This window comes from Haplochromis burtoni, unplaced genomic scaffold (assembly GCF_018398535.1).
Source record: "Haplochromis burtoni strain Fernald_Lab_line unplaced genomic scaffold, NCSU_Asbu1 Contig_76, whole genome shotgun sequence".
NCBI classification, from domain to species: Eukaryota; Metazoa; Chordata; class Actinopteri; order Cichliformes; family Cichlidae; genus Haplochromis; species Haplochromis burtoni.
The window spans coordinates 1,160,852-1,182,890 of record NW_024582437.1 but is presented as its reverse complement, the minus strand read 5'-3'; the positions used below and the strand labels follow the sequence as shown (position 1 = coordinate 1,182,890).

Genomic DNA, 22,039 nt, shown 5'->3' with positions numbered 1-22,039 from the left:
CACGTTTGTGAGGATAAAAACGCAACACCATGCTCCTGCTCATCATATTCACAAATACACATAATGGACTGCTTCTTCCTTCCTTGTTGCAGGTACGGCTTTGGACTGTTGGATGCAGGGCTGATGGTGCAGCAGGCCACACACTTCCACAGTGTTCCTTCACAGAAGAAGTGCACACAAGAAGTCACGCTTGATCCTGCCAGGTAAAATACAAAGATTTTTTTTTAAAAAAAAAAACTTTATTGACTCTATCTGCTAAGGATTTTCAGATTAGCCCCCAAGAAACTGGTTTTGATATCAGCATCCATGATCTTTAACTCAACTTCATCTGTCCTGTCACTGCTTTATGCATACATATGAAAGTGAAATGAGCATGTGAGAAGAGGCTTTTGAGGCTTTCGACTTACAGAGGTAATGATTTTGTATTGGCTAGAATCTTTTATCCAGGGCAAGGAGTCAATGTGAACATCCAATCAGAAGCCTGTCGAGGAAGGGCTAATGAGATCAACACTCTTGAGCATGTCCAGGTGGGTAATTTTTTATTTTTTTGACTAAATACATGACATTTTACAACATTTTTTGGCATTAATTTGTTTTTGGTAAATGCAATTATTCACCTACTTGCAAAGAAATATTACTCTCCACTCACTGAGAAGTTTTCTCCAGATTAAGCATACACGAAAAACTGAAAACGGTGAATTAGTGAATTTCAGAGGAGCTAGCAGGTGGACTTCAGTAAACAGAAGCAGGCTACTTGTCTCCTTTCCATTTTTTAAAGGCTTTATAAAGACTTTACCTTCTCCTTTGTCTTTACACTGAGTGTGCATGATATGAGCCATAACATATCAATCTATAAAAAAAAAATTACAGCAAGAAAGTGAACAGGTTTGTTTTCAAAAATGTTAAACTATTACAGAAAAATTCAAAGAAAGATTCCAAAAGTGAGTTTTTTTCAATAGCATAGGCATATACATTCACACTCCATGTTAGGTACGCCTTGCTAGTTTAGGGTTGGACTCTTTTTTTTGCTCTCAGCACTACATTAATTCTTTATGGTACAGATTCAACAAGGTGCCGGAAATATTTCGCAGAGTTTTTGATCCATATTCACATGATAGCATCATACAGTTGCTGCAGATTTCTTGGCTGCACATCCTTGATGCAAATCTTCCGTTCCACTACGCGCCAAAGGTGCTCTATGGAATTGAGATCTGGTGACTGTAGAAATCATTTGAGTACATTGAACTTGTTTTCACATTCAAGAAACCAGTCTGAAAAGATATGAGCTTTGTGGCATGCTGTGTTACCCTGCTAAAGGCATGGACATAGTCAGCAACAATACTCAGGTAGACTTTGGTGTTTAAACAGTATTAAAGGGCCCAGAGTTTGCCAGGAAGATATCCCTCACACCAATACACCACCGTCAAGTCAAGTGGTTTTATTGTCATTTCAATCATGTGCATATAACAGACAATCAACACAGGACTACATAAAGTGCAAGTGTGCAAAAATTGCAAAAAACAGTGCAACACCAGACAGAACAGAACAATGCAGACACAACAGTGCAATAGAAAAGTGCAACAGTGACAGTGGGTTGTGCAAAAGACTGAGCATTGTGCAAAAAGTAACTTGATGTATTAATGTGTGTGTGTGTCTGTGTGACATTGTACAGATAGGTGCTTGAGGTAGTGAAGTGTGTGAAGGTATGTGTGTGTGTGTGTGTCAGTCCAGTCACTGAGTGTCACCAGAAGCCTGAACTGCTGATGCAAGGCAGGATGGATCTATGCTTTTATGGTGTTTATGAAAAATTCCAACCATATCATCCGAGTGTTGGAGCAGAAATTAGGTCATTAATCAGGTGAAAACTGTAGCCTCAGTTTGCTGTTCTTAGCTGACAGGACCAGTGTGGTCTTCTTCTGAAGAAACGTGCATTCAGAGATGCTCTTCTGCATACCTTGGTTGTAACAAGTGGTTATTCGAGTTACTGTTGCCTTCCTATCAGCCTAACATAGTCAGGCCATTCTCCTCTGACCTCTGGCATCAACAAGGCATTTTTTTTTCCAGGGAACTGCTGCTCACTGGATCGTTTCATTTTCACACCATTGCTTTTAAACCCTAGAGATGATTGTGTGGGAAAATCACTGCATCGTCTGAAATACCCAGAACAGTCTTTCTTGCACCAACAACCATGCTACATTCAAAGTCACTTTAGTAACATTTCTTCCCCATTCTGATGCTCCATTTCAGCAAGTTGTCTACATGCTTAAATGCTTTGAGCTGCTGCCATATAACTGGCTGATTAGATACTTTCGTTAACATGCTACACATACAGGTGTACTAATAACGTGACTGATGAAGATGCTTTTTAAAATATTGAAGTGTGATGTAAATCTACTCCTATAGTCTTTCAATGTTCCTGTTGCCCTTGACAGGACAGAAATCAAGCACAAGTGCATTCAAAAGTTAACTTCTGCCTACAGTCGAGGGAGCTTGAAGATGCCATATAAATTGTTTTGGGGTTTCAGTGTCATGTGCTTTATCTGAGAATAGAGGAGATAAAAAAAAACATCATACTGTGATGTGCAATGTGTTGGCAGTGTAATTTGCAGAAAATGGCAAAACTGAGTTTTCTTGAGCACAGGCACATACATGCAAATGTGTTTATGTTTGATTGTGTCAGCAGGCATACGTACTGTACGTGTCTGTGCGCGGCTCAGTTTGTGCGAGTATTCTGTGTTTGTGAATGTGTGTACTTGTGAAATGGCGAGGAGAGAGAAGGAGAGCGAGCGAGAGTGTGTCAGCATGCAAATTGAAAAGGCTTCATCTTTGCGGCTCTGCTCCCTGGCAGAAAGCGTGGGTCAGGCCATCGCTGCGAGGTGTGATTGATGGATGTGTTGCCGTGGTAACACGCCGTAAACAGGAGCGGGCTGTCAGTCTTTTTGCAGCTTGGCGGCTCTCTCTGCGATGTGCCATTGTCACACCAGATGTGCTGCTTGTGATGAACAGGGACAGGGAGGGTGTTTACTGGGTGCTACTGGTGGTGGCAGGGGATATGGGCTTATTTAAATCATTTAGCTAATATCCTGCACAATCGTGTTCCATTTATTATACTTTCTTCACCTGCTTCCCTTTGTCTTTGCCTGGCTATGGACATATTTTTGGCTTGTCCATCTATGTGCCACATTATCTCAGACAATACTTATTGGATTTAGATTTAGATTTAAGCAATACAGCACTCTCTGTTCTATTTTCATAATTAGTCAGCGGACCTTATCAGGGAGGGAAGTACATTGTTTGTTCCTTCATCACATGTCTTATCTAGGATGTCAAAGATTAAAACAGCAAATTGATTAAGAAGGCACATTCAAAGAAAGTGCTAGAAAAATATGCCATTTTTGGAGGGAGTCAGATGAAAGCATGGATGCCAGTTGTCTCTTATATATGAAGCTACAGTGTAGATATGGTTAAATCTGCATGACTAAAACTGGGGGGAAAAATGGAAACAACGGAAATTAGTTAATATTGACTTGGTGCAAGGTTAGCAGAATCTGTCAGCAAAAACTCGCCAATTGCTATGTTGTCTCTTTTTTGTTTAAACTGCACAAAGATATTTAAAACAGTATAAAACAGCAATCTGCAGTTTAATAGGACATTATAAATGGAACTATCTTTTACCCCAGCACAGTAATTTCCTCTCATCAATATGAAGTTGTAAATCTTCTGGTAGAAACTCTCAGTTAACACAAAAAATACAAGTTTTTTACCCGAGCAGATTAAACAAACCGATATAAAAGCTGAATATGATACATGTAAAACAGTCAGGCTAATTAAGAGAATCAGATCGACAGTTTCCCTTTATGTTAAAGGGAGCTAAGTGGCTGCTAGCAGCTTTTTCATGTTTTAGCTCACCAAACAGTTGTATCGAGCTTATTATAGGAAGAAGATGAGAAAGTGAATATCCTATAATGTGGAACTATTCCTTCATGGAGCTTGCCATCTGTCTCTCAACAGGTGAGAGTGAGTATCAACGCAGCGTGCCGTGGTGACCTATCCATAAGCCTGGTGTCTCCTGGTGGCACAGTGTCGGTGCTGTTGGATACGAGGCCTTATGATGCCTCCACCGCTGGACTGAAGAACTGGACTCTGATGACTGTGCACTGCTGGGGTGAGCAGCCACGAGGCCGCTGGAGCCTCCAGGTGAGAAAGAAAAGCTGCTCCTATCAGTGTTTAACTGTTAGCCCTGGTTGCTATTTAGCAAATGATAACAAGTAATGGTGCATTCCTGAATAAGTGTGCTGCAGTGGTGTTTTTAAGTGCAAATAAAAGTATTATACTGCATTGCTCACGATACCTGAATGATTCTGCCTTGCTAAGAATCAAAACAAATCCTGTTTTTCCTTGCTGTAACGTGCTAACTCTGGCATTCCAACATCCAAGTTTGAGGTATGTAGACAAGCCATTAAACATCACTACATCTGTTTTGTTATTGTCCCCATGACCACTAATGACAATTGATGTTAGCATTTAGCGAAGCTAACATTGTTAGTGGTTCTTAATAACATGTTCATGTGTTTTATACAGCATGTTAAAACATTTGGCTAGCTTTGAACTATAAAAAGTAGTAATTACACTAAACGCCTTTTGTCTGTCTCTTAATAACTGATATGACTTGGAAACTAGTAAAGAAGTGACAAGAAAAAGTAGCCAAAATCTTTGTGACATAGTTTATATACTAACTTTGCTCTCCTGGAGGCCTTGTTTCGCATACCTTCCCTCATGATATAGAAATAATTTGCTCCGCTTCACATTGTCCTCTTCCAGTAGCTGTGTTGTATAGAAGTTTAAAAATAGCCCAGCCCGGCACAGCTCAGCTCAGCTTGGTTCAGTTCATTTTGCAATAGCAATGTGAATCATCCTCTACTTTCATCTCCAAGATTCAGCCAAGCATGGCAATCTTCATTTTCCTCCCCACACTCTTTCTTTTTTTTCCTCTCATAGATGTGCTGATGTTTGATATGGAGGAAGGAGCTAAAATGGAAGGGAAATTAAGACTGGAAGGTTAAGTAACCTTGGCCGGGTTTGACAGGCACAATACTGCCGACATCTGATTAGAATCCATACTCTCAGACAGTAGCGCGCTGAGGTCATTTACTGTATATGTGTGGGTGGTAGCAGTTGGGGGGGGGACGACTCGCTATGTAGAAATGTGTGTGTGTCTGTATTTGTGTGTGTGCAAATAGGCGTCAGTCCTTGTAAACAGTTGGAGGTTTATAAAGAAAAAGCTGTGAAGATGAAAGACACCCCCCCTCCGTCCTCGTCACCTACCTCCTCCTGCAAATTCGCACACATGCAAACACACACACATACACACACACACACACACTCTTTCTTTTCTCTGGCTCCATGTCTCTGTGTCTCTCCCACGTCCTCGTACAGATTTACTGTCCCCTCTGTGACCAATTACCAGGGCCCAGTGTGTCGCAGAGATGGGGAAGAAGCACCGTGAAGCCGAGCCACATAACGGTGCCGTTGCTCATTACCGGAGGGCCGAGACAAGTCGCCGCGATGCTCGCAACACGAATTAACGCTCGCATCTGACGTGCCGCATGCCTTAGCACGCCACTAATCAGCCCATACACACACCCACACACTGATTGGTTTCATGCTGGATGTCAGCTCTGCCGTAGATTGGAGAGCAACATGTACACACTCTCACAAATACGGGGTGCTTGAAAAGGAGACAGTGCGTTAGCATGGTGGGGTGGGGAGGGGGATACCAAGGACTTACATGGCTAAAGTTGAACAACAATGTCCAACTATATGAATCAAAATCTCTCTTTTCCGAAAGTGTATAGATATTGATTGCTAAATAACACAAATTGTCATTTTTAATGGTTTTTGACATTTGGCAGGCTGCTACAAAAAGCCTCTGACAAGCAGCTACGCCAATTAAATCTGACACTGATACATGGAGAGAACCAGAGGACATACAGGACTAAGAAAAAAGAGGAGTTTTAGAGAGAGGCAAGGGTAACCTATAACATGGAGCCCTGGGAAGGGACTTTACCTGGACTATGTTTTGGATCTGTGTTTAAAAACTCAAGGGCGGCAGAGAACGGGGGCTGAGGGACACGGGGTCTGTGGAGAAGTCCGTATTGATTCGTCATGATGACAATTGTCAAAGAGCGCTGTGGTTCTACTAGGAATAAAAGTGGGACTGAAGTGAAAAGGGAGCGAGTGTTATGGCTCGAGGCTCAGCTGACCTTCTAGCGTTGTGAAGGAGACGGGAATGCGGGGCTGGAAATACATACTCTCTCTCGCTCTTGTCATAACTGCTCTCCCTTGTGCTCACTCTACCGCCATCTGTGGTGCCTCAGCTCACCTCCCTGCTTTTACTGTTGACCAGAGACAGTATTGCACAATATGGAAATCCCACCGCCATCCTTAATGACAGCGTGCAGTTTACAATATGCACGCTGTCATTAAGGATGGCCCATAAGAAGATAAAATGGTAATTTCACCCAAATGTAGACATTTTTTCCTCTCTGTGGTGAATGTCGTCACCAGTGGTTTTGGTGTTATTTTACCAGATTCATCTCCACCGCAATCAGTGTCCCCACTTTCCTTGATAATCAACAGACCTCGATGTGGACTATGCACATTTTCTTTTTAACAATCTGAACACTTTAAGTTAAAATTTTGTTGAGGTTAAAGACTTTTAAGCTTCAAACTTCCTAGCAGGAGCTGTAAAAGGAGTGAGATTTATGTGAGCTGCAAAATACAAGTTAAACAAGGATAAATGTTTTCTAAATAACTAGTTTATTTATAGTCAGGGAGCTTCATATCTCAGGCCAGTTATGACTCGTATTGAAACAGAATCTGGAAGCATCATGTCTTGCTGTTAAAAGAGCATGTGTCACATGTATATGAATCGGGGGCTCATTAAGTTAAATTGTAGATGATGTCATAAATTGTTAGTTTGTGCTTATTCTAATATTGCTACACTAAATCAACGTTTGAAATGAACTCAATTATGATTAGGTTTATATCATCAATAGTCCCAGCCCTAGACGGACGAATGATATCTTAAAACCTGAGAATATAAAAAAAAACCTAACTACACTGTGACTTACCATGAAAGGTATGAGGGAAGTATCCCTCTTTGTAATTTCACTGTACGAAGTCTTTTACTGTGTGCGTGTGTGGTACAGTAACAACTCTTCTAATTGGTAACTATGACTGACAGCAGTTTTTTTTTCCATTCCTTCTGCTGCCTGATACAATGAGTTTTCAAAGAATATTATAGAAGGGTGTCATTACTGTGCTCCACTTTCACTGAGACCTTATACACACAAACACACAAGCAGAAAAAAACACGGCAAAAATATAAACACACATACGTTGCTCTCCCACCCCACCTGCCATGCCCACAGGGTAGGTTTGTGTGTGTGTGTGTGTGTGTGTGTGTGTGTGTGTGTGTGTGTGTGTGTGTGTGTGTGTGTGTGTGTGTGTGTTTATAGCAGTGTGGCAGCAGTCTTTGAGCAGCGACATCTCTGATTCCCAGAGGACTTTGAGACTCGAGCTGACTGTGACTAGAGCGGCTGTAGGAATATAATAGCACTATTTAGCCTGCAGCACTGTGGTCACACACACACACACACACGCTCAGACACACAAACAGCCACCCTTGCTGTCTGTGATAGACAGATCATATATTTACCATCTTCATCCCTTGTGCTCCTTCAGGAGTCTTTCCCCTCTTGTCTCCCCAACAGATTACACAAACCAAACACAGACACACACACACACATACACCGTGACTAAGTGATAATAGAAAAACCTGAAGATAAAGTATTAACTACGCAGTTTCTGCCACTGTCTTCCACCTTGAGTTGATGAATATGGTACAGTTTGTGTTGTTCATTCTCGCTGGGTAAATGATAAACCCTTCTGGGGTAAGATGGTGTTCGTTAAAAACACCAGACTGTTACGATAAGGTTGTTTTATTTGCTTCATCATCATATTTGGTATTAAATACAAGCGTGTGCTATTAGATGCAGTGCTCTGATATTTACTTTTTAGACGTTGCATTTTGAAAAAGTATTACACTAACTGGATTTTATGTTTTTAGTCTAACTGTACAGGCCCGATGAATGTTGTGTCCTGTCTTCCTCCCCTCATCCTCAGGCTTGGCAGGTGGCCGCCTCACTCTGAGCCTGGTTCTCCTGGAGGTTTCTTCCTGTTAAAAGGGAGTTTTTCTTTCCTACTGTCGCCAAGTACATGCTCATAGGGGGTCATCTGATTGTTTCTCTGTATCATTGTAGGGTCTTTACCTTGCAATATAAAGCACCTTGAGGCGACTGTTGTTGTGATTTGGCGCTGTATAAATAAAATCGAACTGAATGTGGTTTGACTATAGTAACTAATTGGAAAGCTGGATTTTACTTGTCGAAGGAGAAAATGTGTATCTGGGGCTTTTATGAACTCTACACTGAAAAATAATTCAGAAATGAGAAAAATATACTCGCTGCAGTCTCATATTCTTAGAGGTGATGTTAGGTCCCATTTTTAAAAGGCAGATTTTTTTCGGACTTTAAAAAGTTATCCTACAATGTTATGTACTACCTGTACAGGGGAGAAGTACTGCTGACCTCTGGTAAAACCAGTGTAAGAACATCTTCTGTAGTTACTGTAACAGCAACATACTTGCACACAGTATCAAGTTTGGCAGAAACACTGTCAAAGCCTGAAGTAGAAACACAATCACACGCAAACAAACATGCATTTTCATTCACACACACTCACTCACTTTGGCCCAAGGTGGATTTCTAGAGGTGCATATATTTACATATATTTGCATGTTTAATGAGTTTTGGGAGATCAAGCGATCCAAGCGGCCCTTTGTGGGTATTTCTTTCTTTCTTTCTTTCTTCCCTTCCCTTCGTTTTTTTTTTTTTTTAAATTTGTGTGTGTGTGTGTTTGTGTGTGTGTGTGATTGTGGTAGGAAGGGGAGTAGTGGAGGGGGGTCTCCATGTAAATATCACCCACTGTGTGTTGGCACCCGTCGCAGATGGTCGGGGGCGAGGGCACCCTGTGGGCACAGGATACCTATTTCTGTTTATCTGTTTTGTGTGAGACTGGGAGGCACAGAGAGTGTGACTCTAGTTTGTGTGTGTGTCTGCGTGAATTCATTGCACTCTAGGTGTTTGTATGTGTGTGCTTTTGCAGCATATTATTCTGTATATTCGTGTGTCTCTTCTGTTGAGAAGCTGGCCGTGTGCGAGGGTGCAGTACATGCGCGTGTTTGCAATTCACTGAATATTTGTTTACTCTATGTGTGTGCGCAGTTTTAAATGTCTGTGTTGATGGAAGCAGTGTTTGTGTGTTTGTGCAGACATTTGCGTGTAAGCTTGCTGCAGTGTGTGTGTGTCTGTGCATGTGTGTCTCCCAGCATGCAGCGTGGCTGTGATGGCCCTGTTTTGGATGATTGATGTGTTGGAGGGAGCAGTGAGGAGCCCAGGTTGGGCCAGAGCCTCAGTCTGACACACTGCTGCTTCCCTGCTGCTTTACATATGTAGACGCAGCAAGACTCCTCCTCCCCTCCCATCTGACACTGCTTCACTCTCTAACACTGCCAACAATCGCAGGTTTCTTTTTTTGGAGGTTTTATTTTGAAGCTTCTGTTTATTCCATGAGAGTAGACTGAGCCCTGTGTGCCGTTGTCTAGCAACTTCCTGTTGCACATTTTACACCTGTTAGTACAACTGCAGACTGAACTGTTGGGTGGGAAACCTTATTATTTAATATTCTGTTATCTGTGAAAAGAAAATAACATTTAACAGACAGTGCAGCAGTTTTGTTTTTTAAATTACAGATTTAATTTTTCTGTTATATAAAATTATATGAAGTTAGACTTGATAAGTCTTTTAAAATGGGACCTCATTTCTTGCTTGATAGTTTTTATTCTTAGAGTCTACTACGGTAGCTTTGCATAAGTCAAAGCTTAGAATAATCTTCATTTTTCTTGTACTGGGCACTGGCCCCTCAGTTTATACGTCTGTCAATTTAGCTTGTCAGTCTTCAAGCCAACTTTTTCTTGATTGGCTTCCCCTCCTAAAGTGAGTTAGTGAGTTAATATGTTAATGTACTTATTATGATCACATACTATTTTAACAGTAAATATACAGTGGTGGAAATAAACCATTTCTCGTTTTTATGCTAGTATCATTTTAATTGTGAGAGACAGAATATTAAACAGAAATCCAGAAAAAAACACATTACATAAAAGTCATAAAGTGATTTGCATTACATTGAGTGCAATAAGTATTTGATCTCCTGCAACCCATCTCCAATTCTGATTCCCACAGATTGACTGTGTGCCCATGTGATACACAGATTACATCAATCAGTTGCTTAATTTCAGATACTCCTGATTAGGGCTGTTCGATATAACGATGATATAAAAGCCATTTATCGTTTCATTTTACGCTATCGTTTGTTTCGTGGTGTCGCAAAATAAACTGTTTATGGCAATATTTTTTCATCATTTTGATGGTCACTGTAGTGGCTATATTAATTTCTTAAAGTTCTCTTTCTCTTATAGTCAATATAACCACACTACAGACCGACATGCGCCTGTTTTCATGCGTTGTCGTTAGCAACAACGACGGTAAAACCATGGCGTGTCCGCTTGTTTATTTTCCACATAAGCCTTTCACAATAAAGCTCAAGATCCTGTTGAGACTTTTCAAAATAAACTGAATCACGTGAAACAGTATGTAGAGTGTTTACGGATGAGAAGCAAAAAAGAGCCGTTATGTGCTAAAAAATAAACCTTAGATGCAAACGTTAGAACGGGCTTTCCCCCGCAGCACACCGTGTAATAAATACAACGAAAACGGCGGCCGTTACAACTTATGTAGAAAAATATATAGTTTCATGGATTGGGTCAAACACTCGAAACCGAGTACATGACGCCCAGCTGGAAACACTTCACGCAAGTCGAGCTGCCCGAGATTCACAGAATTTACAGAAAATGTTCAATTTTTGTGATTTATATCGTTATAAATAAGACGATAGATGTCTTATATCCTGATCTCAACTCATTACGTGAATAAAATGCTAGCCTGCCCACAGAATCAGCTTCTTCCACCACCATGGTCAAGACCTGGTCAAGACAAGATTGTACACCTGCAGAAGGCTGGAATGTGAAGTCCATCAGTAAGAAGTTTGGTGAGAAGGTAGCAACTGTTTTAGTTGCCACCTTCTGCTAAAGAAGAACCACATTAAGGTCATGGAGTGGTCTAGCCAGTCTCCAGACCTCAGTCCTATAGAAAATCTGTGGAGGGAGCTGAAGCTTGTGAAGCAGCAGCCAAGAAACCTAAAATATTTAGAGTTTCTGTAAAGAGGAGTGAAAAAATCCCTCCTGAGATGTGCAAACCTGGTGACTAACTACAAGAAACGTGTTACTAGTGTGCTTGCCAACAAGGGTTTCTCCACCAAATATCAAGTCAAGTTTTTTGTGGGGGATCAACTACTTTTTTCATAATAATACTAATAAATAAAATAATACTATTTTCACTCAGTGACATGCAAATCAATTTATAACTTCAGATTTTTGGTTGATATCCTGTCTCTCTCTCCACTAAAATAAAACTAGCACAAAATTACAGACTGTTCATTTCTTTGGTAGTGAGCAAACTTACAAAATTAGCAGGCGATCAAATCGTTATTACAAGTATTTCCCCCACTGCATGAGAGAAAAAAGAGTGAAGGCATAATTGGTTCAGATTAAAGTGAATCTATATTTAAAAAATGTGGAAGCATATCTCAGGAAAGTATTTTATATCATCACAAACTGACCATTTCTTGGCAGAATTAACAAAGCCATTTATTTAGAATTAACACCCATAGTAACAGTGACTAAACAAACATCTGCCACCTGCAAAACAATCAGTACGTATTTGTAAAAAGGTGTCAACTTTTAAGAAGGAGAGGATGGTGTAGAAATGGTTGGAGAAATGACACAGCAGTGATGCCTAATGTAGCTGCTAGCGAGCTTTGCTTTGATTCAGAAATTTACAACGGTGCAAAGTCACGTCCTTTCTCAGAGGAGCTGTACTTTTAAGAATTATGGACTTGTGGTGAAAGTATCTTCCAGGTGTTTGATTGTATAAATGTGGAGCGGGGTGTCCTGGAAAGGAGTTGATACTTCCTCTGGGAAGAAGCACTGAAAACATCATAAAGTACAGTTTTCTTGTCTTTTCGTTGCATGTCTCCATTTAATTGTCTTTCTCAGTGATGCTCTCCGCTAAATGCATAATTTGTGCTCTGTTTTTGTTCTTTTCATCTCATTTTGTCTATCATCCTCCCACTCTCACCATCTCTCACTGTTCCTATGTTGTTGTTTTTTCACAATTCCACTACCTGTGTATCAGTATCTCTTTCTGAACTCCTTCCTCATCATTCCCAGTCACCGGGTCTCGCTCCCATCACCCTGACACTCACCCGTTTCGATATCCTGCCATCTCTCGCCCATCACTAATCCCCCTCTCCCACTTCTTTTTGTCTCTGTAGTTTCACTCTCTCTCTCTCTCTGGCTTTTGAAATCCTTCCACTTTCCCCTCTGTTCCTCTACTTCTGCTAATCCTTTCATGTTCTTTGTCTCCCTTTTGTCTAAAAGTCAGTTTAATATCTTTCTATCCTCTGTGCCCCGATTTTGTCTCCACATGTAGTTCTCACATTTTTTATAACATTGTAGTTAAATATCATTTTCATCACGCCTTCAGTGTAATAGCTGGATGACTGCTTCTTAATTTTTGCCTTATCTTCAGTTATAATGAAGATAAGGTGCACTTATAGTTGACACCAAATATGTGCTTTACAAAATGATTACAAAGTTATGGAACTCACAAGCATATTTTATGGATTCAGGAACATAACTTTATGTGTAAAACGAACTTCAGCTCAATTAGAAACAATCTGGAATTTGAAATATTTGACTCGTGAGGTTTCCCGGTGACAGCAGGGTTGCAGCTCTTCAGAGAGCCATGTCAACCTAGTAGAAAGTCCTGCTGGGAGGCGAGGAGGCGTGCAAGGCATATCGATCCACCTGTAGCATCCAGCTGTTTGTTTACCAACAACAAATCAATGCAGCACTCAGCTGGGGGCTGCCATGCCTGGCCTCCGATCTGCTCTGAGCACTCTCACACACTCACACACACACACACACACACACACACACACTGCGTAGAATATACACACACACATATGCACACACACACAGGCAGAGAGGCAGACTGGACAGTTGATGTGGCAGATTTATGGTATAAAGCCATCTTTGAACAATGCTTGACTAAAAGGGGATTTTGTGGGTTTTCATAACAGTCAGGTAATTTAGATATGTTTCTTTTAATTATCTGTGGGCTGAGCTACAGAAAAGATTTCATTTTTCCATTTTTTATCCAAATACTGTCCTGATTTATGAATAAAATGATGATTTGATGTAATTGAAAGAGGAAGTCAGAGAACTGACATGACAGAGTGAAAAAGATAGTTTTCACCACCCTTTGTAGCCATAACTTGAAGTCATAGTTTTCCGTATGACTTTATCAGTCTCTCACATTGTTGTTGAAGACTTCACTCTTCTTTGCAGCATTGCTTCAGTTCATTGAATTTTGCAGGCATTCGTTTATGCACAGATCTGTTAAGGTCCTGCCAGGCATTTTAGTCGGGTTGAGGCTGGACTTTGACTGCGCCATTGCAACTCTGTTGCTGTTGTAGATATGCCGGTGCACTTGTGATCCTTGTCCGGTTACTTGACCACATATGGGACAAGCTTTAGCTGTCAGACAGATGGCCTCATGATTAAACCTAGATCTAGGTCTGTATGGCAGTAGTCGACAGTTGGTTGACCAAATGACTGCAAGGTATCCAGGTCCTGTGACTGAAAACGAGACCCAATCATCACACCTCCACCACCGTGCTTGACAGTTGGACAAAACATCACATCAAACATCTCCATTTTGGTCTCGTCTGTCCAAAGGACATAGTTCCAAAAGTCTTGCGGTTTGTTCAGATTCAATTTTGAAAACTTAAGATGCGCTGCCATGTTTTGTTTTGCTTTTTAATAGAAAGAAGAAGCTCTTTCCTTGCAACCCTTTCAAACAGGCCATATTTGTTCAGCCTTTTTCTAATTGCAAGTCATGATTAGCATTTAACATGCTAAGTGAGCTCTGTAGAGTATGAGATGTAGCTTTTGGATCTTTTTGGACTTTCTCTGCGCATTGCACGGACTGATGCTGAGGTGAATTTCACTGACAGCTGTCTAGAATGTTTTCCACTAATGAATACTGTTTCTGTTTTTGGAATGGTGACTTCAGATTGTTAAAAGAAATGTTCTTATACCACTTGTCATATTGACAGGCAGCAACAGTTGCTTCTCTAAGATCACTGTTGAATGCTCTTCACCAGCTCTTGTAGGGATGAAGTTAATTTTTGCCTTGATAATTACAGAATGATTCATCTTGTACCTTTGGAGATTACAGACCTCAACTTGCACTTTTGCTGCAACACGCTGCATTGGCTGCTGTGACAGTCAAAGGCTTTTCGTTGTAAATTAAAGGTCACAAGTCTTTTGTGTTGTTGTTGTGTACAAGTTTTAAGTACTAAGTCATCAGATTGAGCTGTCACATGATCTCACCCCCACCCACCTCTAGCCAAAAACATCCCTTAAAACAGCTGAACAGTTGGCATGTCGATACTCTTTGTGGTTGTTTAGAGTAAATGAATAACTTCTGTCCTTCACTTAAACTCTTAAACTCAATTTAAAAATAATAAATAAATAAACTAAAAACTGTGGATGTGAAATTCTGGGCTGAGACTGATGCTTACAGTAACAGTATTCCTTATTCCTTCTTTCCAGAAGATATCTTCATTATAAAAAACACATTACTGAATATCCATCCACATTATACACTCAAGGTTGCCATCGAGTTAATTTTTGTATTGTTGTATGAAGACTTTATGATTTTGTAATCTACACTTTGGTTTTAACACATAAGCTCTTCCTGCCTTAAAAATGTGGGTTGATTAAACAAAGTAAGAAGCGTTAGTTCACAGTTTTTATGCTTTAATAAATGTAAAAGTAACGGACAGAGACTATGGGGAGTTTTATCTCTGTAACAGTGCATGCTGGGAAGTCTGCTACTATGTTTATTCTCTTTCTTAACCTCTTGAGACCAGAGCTTCTGTTGGGACGCATGTGCACAATCCGATGTAAGCATCTGGGATTAATTCAGCTGATATGAACTAAAGTTAGATATTTAAATTATGCCAGAATGGATCCTGCATGATAATTTACAGATCAAAATCCATTTCATGTTTATGTATACCATTACTTCATCACCTTTTTATAAGAGAAGTCTGGCGCTTTCCTAAAAAAAACTTTTTCCATCATGAAAAGGTTCATCCAATAGTTTACTGTAAGATAAATTCTCAGTTTAACGATTACATGCTTTATTCACATACTGCCAGATCTTCTCATTCTTTGCCTTTGGTTTTAGTATTGCTGTGTTTGGACATTTTCACATAAAATATTGATTGACTTGTTGATCGATTGATCGATTTTTTGGTGAAATGGTGTCTTTGTCATGGTGATTGTTTCCAGGTGACTGACCGCAAGGGCACAGTGAGGAGCTGCGCAAGGCCAAGTGAAGAGGAGGCAGCCGGAGCTCTACACAGCGTTACACTCATCCTCTATGGCACCTACCACCCACACAGGACCACGCACGGTATGTGAAAGCGGCAACCGGTACACTCTGAGGTGGGCATGGAGGCTGAGTTACTGTAGAGGTGTGACATGTGTGCTGGACGTACTGCAAACGATGCACGGAGTTAATATAAAAAACAGGACAAGGAAAAAATAATACACGAGCTAATTAAACAATAGAAATCTGAAAATAGATATAACATGTGCTATCCTTATTATTCCAAGTTTCCTACAACCATCCACTCCCACCACCACCTGCCATCCCTGCTCGTGTGGCTGAGGCACCGCAGTCAGAGGAAGTCAGTGGACTGACCACAGGGACTATGATGTGTAATTACAGCGTGACCCCTGGCTGCCCCTTCTCAATCCCACCCGTTCCTCCACAGTGTGTGTCAGCTTCCCTGTTGCACACAACTTACACACACACACACACACACACACACCTTGTTAGCCACACACAGCATAAAGCCACAGCGCCTTCCTCTGTGTCCCTGTCGGGGGTTTCAGGTTTGTTAGACTCACCGAGGCATGCTGGGAGAGAGAGACGTACCCAGACTTTCTTGTTGATCTCTGTCAACAGGGGTTCACACTGGTCATGGAGGTCCTGGAATATCACTTTTTACTGATAGTCAGGCAAAGTCAGGAACCTTAACCAAAGTGCTGTCAAAGTTTAGATTTATTTTAGATTTCTTTTTTTCCTCGCATTACATCCCTGTTTCAGCCCAAATTAGGAAGGAGGTGTGTTTTTACGACATAAAAGTACTCGAGCTCAGTTATGGAAAAGTCATGGAATTTCACCCGAGGGCCGCAGTGGGTATCTCCTCTCTTTTTCTGTGTGTGTGTGTCTTGCTCCGTTGCTCACTCGTCTCTTTCTGTCAAGATGCTGATCTCTCTGTTGAGAAATCAATGGCTCCCCCCCTCTTCCCTCCTCCCTCTCTCTTCATCCATCCATGTATCCCTCCCCATGCTCCTGGATCTAACCCAAGTTCAAGCTGTTAGTCAATCTGCTGTCCACACACACACTCACTTCATTCACAGGTTCTTACAGTGTTGCTATTCCTCAGTCATATCCCCAGTGACATCATTCTGTAGTGGGCCAGTTAGCCACACTGTGCCCTGAGCATCACCCTCAGTCATGACTTTGGATGATTCTAATTTCCAGACTAGCTTGTATTACGCTGTGTGCAGAATAGATTAGAGTGCGTTTTCATATTTTTTATAAATAGCTTTCCAAATCTGTCTGCTAAATATGAAGTTTGTCATAGAAACAGTAAACTTAAACTTAGTAAGATATGAATTTGTATGTTTCAGACTTGATTGTACTTAATATGTGTACTTTTTAAAGTAATTAATGAGTTCCCTGTAGAAAGTGATATGTTACACTATTACATCATCACAATACTGACTGCAAAGTTGATGAAAACTAGCTGCACAAGAAAATTATCATTGAAACAGCACTTCAACTGTAGATTTGTCCCAAAAATGTCTCTCCTCTGCGTGATCCTATAAGCCTGTTGATCTCTGCTTTTTGTTACCTTTTAAAAATGAATCTTTGGCAGATGGCATCAGCATCACCCTGGGTCATGTGGTCTTTAGCTGCTATGTTTGTGTTAGTGTATAACAGACTTCTGCAGATTTTGAATGCCTTTAAGTCAGCGTTACTACTCCCTAGGCTTGTTTCTTTTTACAGGGAGGGATTTGCTCTTGTTCTGCCACAGAAGAATTATTTAGATTGCATGCTGATGATGGGTGAAACCATGGCTCACATTTGGCATTCTCACTCATCCTGAACATGTATGGATGGAGTTTGAGCTTTGTGCTGGCCAAACTGGGGAAAGCCATCTCACTGCACTACACTGTGTACAATTTCTTTGTTTATTTGAGGTCCCATGAGGAACTGCTGCCATTTTTTAGCATTAAACCTGTGTGTTACAGTTTTAGCAGAACTTGTATATTTATATAAAGGCAACTCAACGGACACCGTCTGAAGACACAAAATTTGTCTGATTTCTTGGAAAGATAAAATAACAAATCTTTATGCCACTCACAGAAAAAGAATATCAGAAGCAAGGCACAATAGCAAACAGGACCATTGTGGAAAGGTTATTTCACTCTTAGTTAATGATGATGATAATTATAGCAACTTACTGATGATTTTGAGATCCCTGGTGTCATAAAGAATGTGCAAGAAGTGATTAAGATGAACAGATTTGGGTCACAAATGATTTCTGTTACTTACTTACAGCGCGTACCCTTAAATATACCGAGCTACATTTGCTAGACAGAAGCTGTGCTATTTATAGTGGTGGCAGTACTGTAATGGACATGTTGGGAAGTGCTGTTGCTGTTCATCACATATTTAGTGAATAAGCATTTCACTTAAATTGTTCTCTGCCGTGTCCTCCGTGTCTGTTTGATGCTGGTTAGCCTGCGGATGCCTCCAGATGAGCTTCACATTAATGATGTGTAGAATGAAGCCAGTCTGGTCAGTCTTTGTGATGCGGCTGTGTCTCTGCTGGCGTTTGTGAGGGGAAACCGCCTCTGTACGTGCGGCTGTGCCTCTGTGTGTGTTTGTTTGGTGGCTGTGCAGCAAGTGAAGGTAAATTGCTGTGATTATGTGGCAGTAATTGAACAGGGATGGTGTGCTTAATTGAGTTGTTGTTTCTTGATGTTTCTCTGTAGTAGCAGGAACCACCGAGCTGACAGGTGCCTCGTCTCGTCTCGCCTCGCCGGGATGAGGGCTTTTTTTTTCCTTCCATACTATAGGCTTTGTTGTGTCTTCTTTAAAAAATATGTGTGTGTGCATTTGTGTGTTTGTGTTTGAATGTTCAAGCAGGTAGAAGAAATTATGGGGTTTGTGAGATGGTTCTGTGAGCTTCTACAGGTTATTTACATAATATTTGTACAGATTTATGGCTTTAAATGTATGCCTCTGTATATGAGTCTGTGCATGCGTGTCTTTCATGTATGGGCTCTATGGAAGAGGGATGGTGTGCATGCATCCTTGTTTCTTTGCATGTGCTGATTCTGTGTGTGCATGTAGCTCTATCTGATCTGCCTCCTGGGCTCTGTGGCCCAAATCAAATGGTAGGAAACATCAATTTCACCATTCCGTTTTCCTCCTCCCCCTTCCTCTCCTCCTATCTCCTTGTATAATTTCTCCTCTCTTCTTCCCTTCCTCCCCCCTCTTCAGCCTCTCCTTCTCTCCTCCCCTTTTCGATGTCTTTCTCTCTGCGGAAGTGTGATTACGTTGCTCCTCTGAGCACCAGTGATCTGAGGGTTCAGCATGTTTATATGTGTGCGCGTGTGCGTGTGTGCACGCGTGCTTGGTGACTGCTTGGTGATCTGAGCAGCCCGGCGCTGGGTATTGTGCAGCGCAATTCACGGACGATGTCTCCAGATGAATGCCTCCATTCACAATTACAGCCTCTCCATTAGCTGCAGCCCTCACCGCCTTGTTGTTGTCTTTTCTTCCTTCGCTGCAAAAGGAAAAAAAAAAGAAAAAGCAATTAAAGCAGGACAAAAACAAGCTAGAAGAACACAAGTGATGTACCTGGAAGAGAAAAAAAAAACAGCAAAGGCAGGGGGAGTTGGGAGTGTTTGAGAGGTGGGGGGCTGATTCTTCAGTCGGGATTCACACTACACACTATCTCTGTTTTATTCTCAAGGAAAGCTTGTGGATTTATTTGAACATTTGTGCATGAACTCAGTCCCCTCAACTACAAATACTCTGTCAGATATATATTTTTCATTTTGCTGTTTGTGCTGTAAGTGACTCTGTCCTGCAGTTTCATCCTTACAGGGATCTTTTAATACACAGAAAGCTGAGAAGCATCCTCTAAGTTGAGAACAGACTAGTGCTTTTTATGTGTGTGTGTGCCTCTATTACTACAATATTATAATCTGTAATATGATAGAATACATGCTTCCTGCTTTTTTCTTTCTTTTTTTAATTCTGCAAAATGATTCTTACACATTCTTTGATATTATTAATGCAAGGAACAGATGGATATGTTGTGTCACTGCGCTTACTTATTCTAACTAAAGAGGATGATGTCAGTGAGATAAATGGAAAGGCTGGATTGCATCTTCATGCAGGGAATCCCTTTTGAAGGGTAGACAGTTTGAGTCGGACACTGAAATGGCAGAGTCTGCTGCTAACAATGAAAACCCCTGCATGACTCTCTTGGCTCACAGTGAGCCCTTGGTGGGGTGAAGGCAATGAGTCTGTGTTGCAGTATCTCACCGAAAACAAAAAAGTACTGTAAATTTTCTTGTTGAGTAACAGAAGTATAAATTCAAAAATCTGGTTTTAAATCAGCTGCTGCTGATTTTAATATCAATCTAAATAAGGGCTCTTTGGAAGAACAAGAACTCCTCCTGCAAGTAAAACCCTGCATATAAAAATATTGCACAACAATGGCTGAAAATAACAGTTTGTAAACTGTAACAAAACAGGATTGACTCGATAAAATCTTCTGATGTATGTGCAAAATGAAATTGCAAAGCAAATATCACCCAATATCATTTATTTTAGCAAAACTGCCTGAATAACATTTTTCTGCTACTAACCTCAGAAATGGTAAATGGACTGGTTCTTATATAGCGCTTTTCTACTCTATCTGAGCACTCAAAGCGCTTTACACAACTTTTTCATTCACCCAATCACAATTTTCTAGGTTTTCAGTGCTACCTAACTAGCATTCATACACATTCACACTCCGATGAATGCATCCTTGGGCAAGATATTTGGCATGCAGACTGGAGCACTTAGTAGGTGACCCGCTCTACTACCTGAGCTAGAGCCACTCCAGCACACTTTATGTATTTACAGACCACAGAACCGTTCCTGTCTTATTTTAAAAATGCAATAGAAACATATTTGGCATGTACTGTAGATAGAAACATAGGTAGTGAGGCATACAGCAATCTAATTGTGCTTCTATTTTTAACTTCAGAGGGACCCCTGCAGAGTGTTGTGTCCATGGGGTTGAATAACCCTATCCCTCATGGGTGGTTGTTCCAGAGGGACCAGTCCCCTCCTATGGACCTGCTGCAGTGGATCTACCAAATGGAGAGGGAGAAGAAGGTGCGAGCTGCTGATATCGCCATGTCACTAAGAGGAAAGGTACAGTATGGCGCACAGAGCTGGAACACAGACTCTCCACACATCACAGGCACCATGATTTACTGTTCCAATAAATCACTTGCGTCGCCTAATTTCCTATGGATTTCAATTTCCCCCTGGACATATCTGCATTGATCAACTTCAGGTATAAGGATGTGCCAGGCGTCGCTCACTGTGACACTGAAGAATGGCTCACAGATCTCTGTCAAGGGTGTGTGTGTGTGTGTGTGTGTGTGTGTGTGTGTGTGTGTGTGTGTGTGTGTGTGTGTGTGTGTGTGTGGATAGGGGGTAGAGCCGTGGGATTTGTGCACATGCAGCATTTCTGTTGAGCGCCGTCGTCGTCACTGTCGAGGCTTTAGGATACAAATCCTTGAGTGTGAGTAATAACATCTGAAAATGTCAGAATCATACAGGCAGAGATAAGGATCAGACAGTTGAATCGGGACTCCAGATATTGTTATTCCCATCATATCTGCTCGTAGTCTAGGCCTGATTATGAGGAACAATTAAATATCATTCTGGCTTCTCCAACAGTTGTTACTGCAGAAAAAACACCAGGGTATAACGCTCCTTAGAAAATTAGACGACATTTTGCGGTCTACTTAATCATTGCTCCAGCCCCAGCGTTTGAGCTGAAACAAATTCACAAGCCCCTGTCACTGTCCTTTATGCTGCATTATCAGGCCAATTACAGCCTTGACAGAAGTGTGCCGCCGGACGACAGGTAGCTGTTTGCATGCACACATTGCTGCCCGACGTGTCCTTGCAGGGGTACACGGTCCCCGGGCCTGTAGATGAGTTTTGAGCCGGTGTTAGGAGGCAACGGCAAGGCCTGACAACGTCTTTACCCCGAGTTCCTCCCCTAGAGGCAGATCTGAATGGATTGCAGAGGCAAGGAGGAGAAATAAATTGGAGAAAAGGATAAATCGATGCTTGGCGGAGAGGCAAACAGACCTTCCAACCCCCGGCCCAGAGACACACACACACATGCACGCACACACACACACACGCACACTCGTACCACAGCGTGGCTTTTTTTCCTTGGGCTGTATTGGATTGGTATGCAGAGCTGAGGAGAGAGACGCTCAGAAAAAGACTTGGCCTACAAATGATGTCCTTTGTTTGATCCATTAGGTTGGGGG

At 41.3% G+C, this 22,039-nt stretch overlaps 1 protein-coding gene across 6 annotated transcripts in view; it reads left to right on the top strand.

Moving 5' to 3' along the window:
* The window catches only part of LOC102288865 (furin), a 208,697-nt gene that overhangs the window by 183,626 nt on the left and 3,032 nt on the right, over window positions 1–22,039 (top strand). For 5 of the 6 annotated variants that reach the window (XM_014334224.2, XM_042221864.1, XM_042221862.1 and 2 more), the window contains 6 exons: window positions 93–203; window positions 434–527; window positions 4,012–4,197; window positions 4,438–4,443; window positions 15,668–15,791; window positions 20,728–20,897. In XM_014334224.2, the coding sequence (XP_014189710.1) occupies window positions 93–203; window positions 434–527; window positions 4,012–4,197; window positions 4,438–4,443; window positions 15,668–15,791; window positions 20,728–20,897 (691 nt within the window). The remainder of the gene's footprint in view (window positions 1–92; window positions 204–433; window positions 528–4,011; window positions 4,198–4,437; window positions 4,444–15,667; window positions 15,792–20,727; window positions 20,898–22,039) is intronic. The other variant, XM_042221861.1, reaches the window with a different exon arrangement.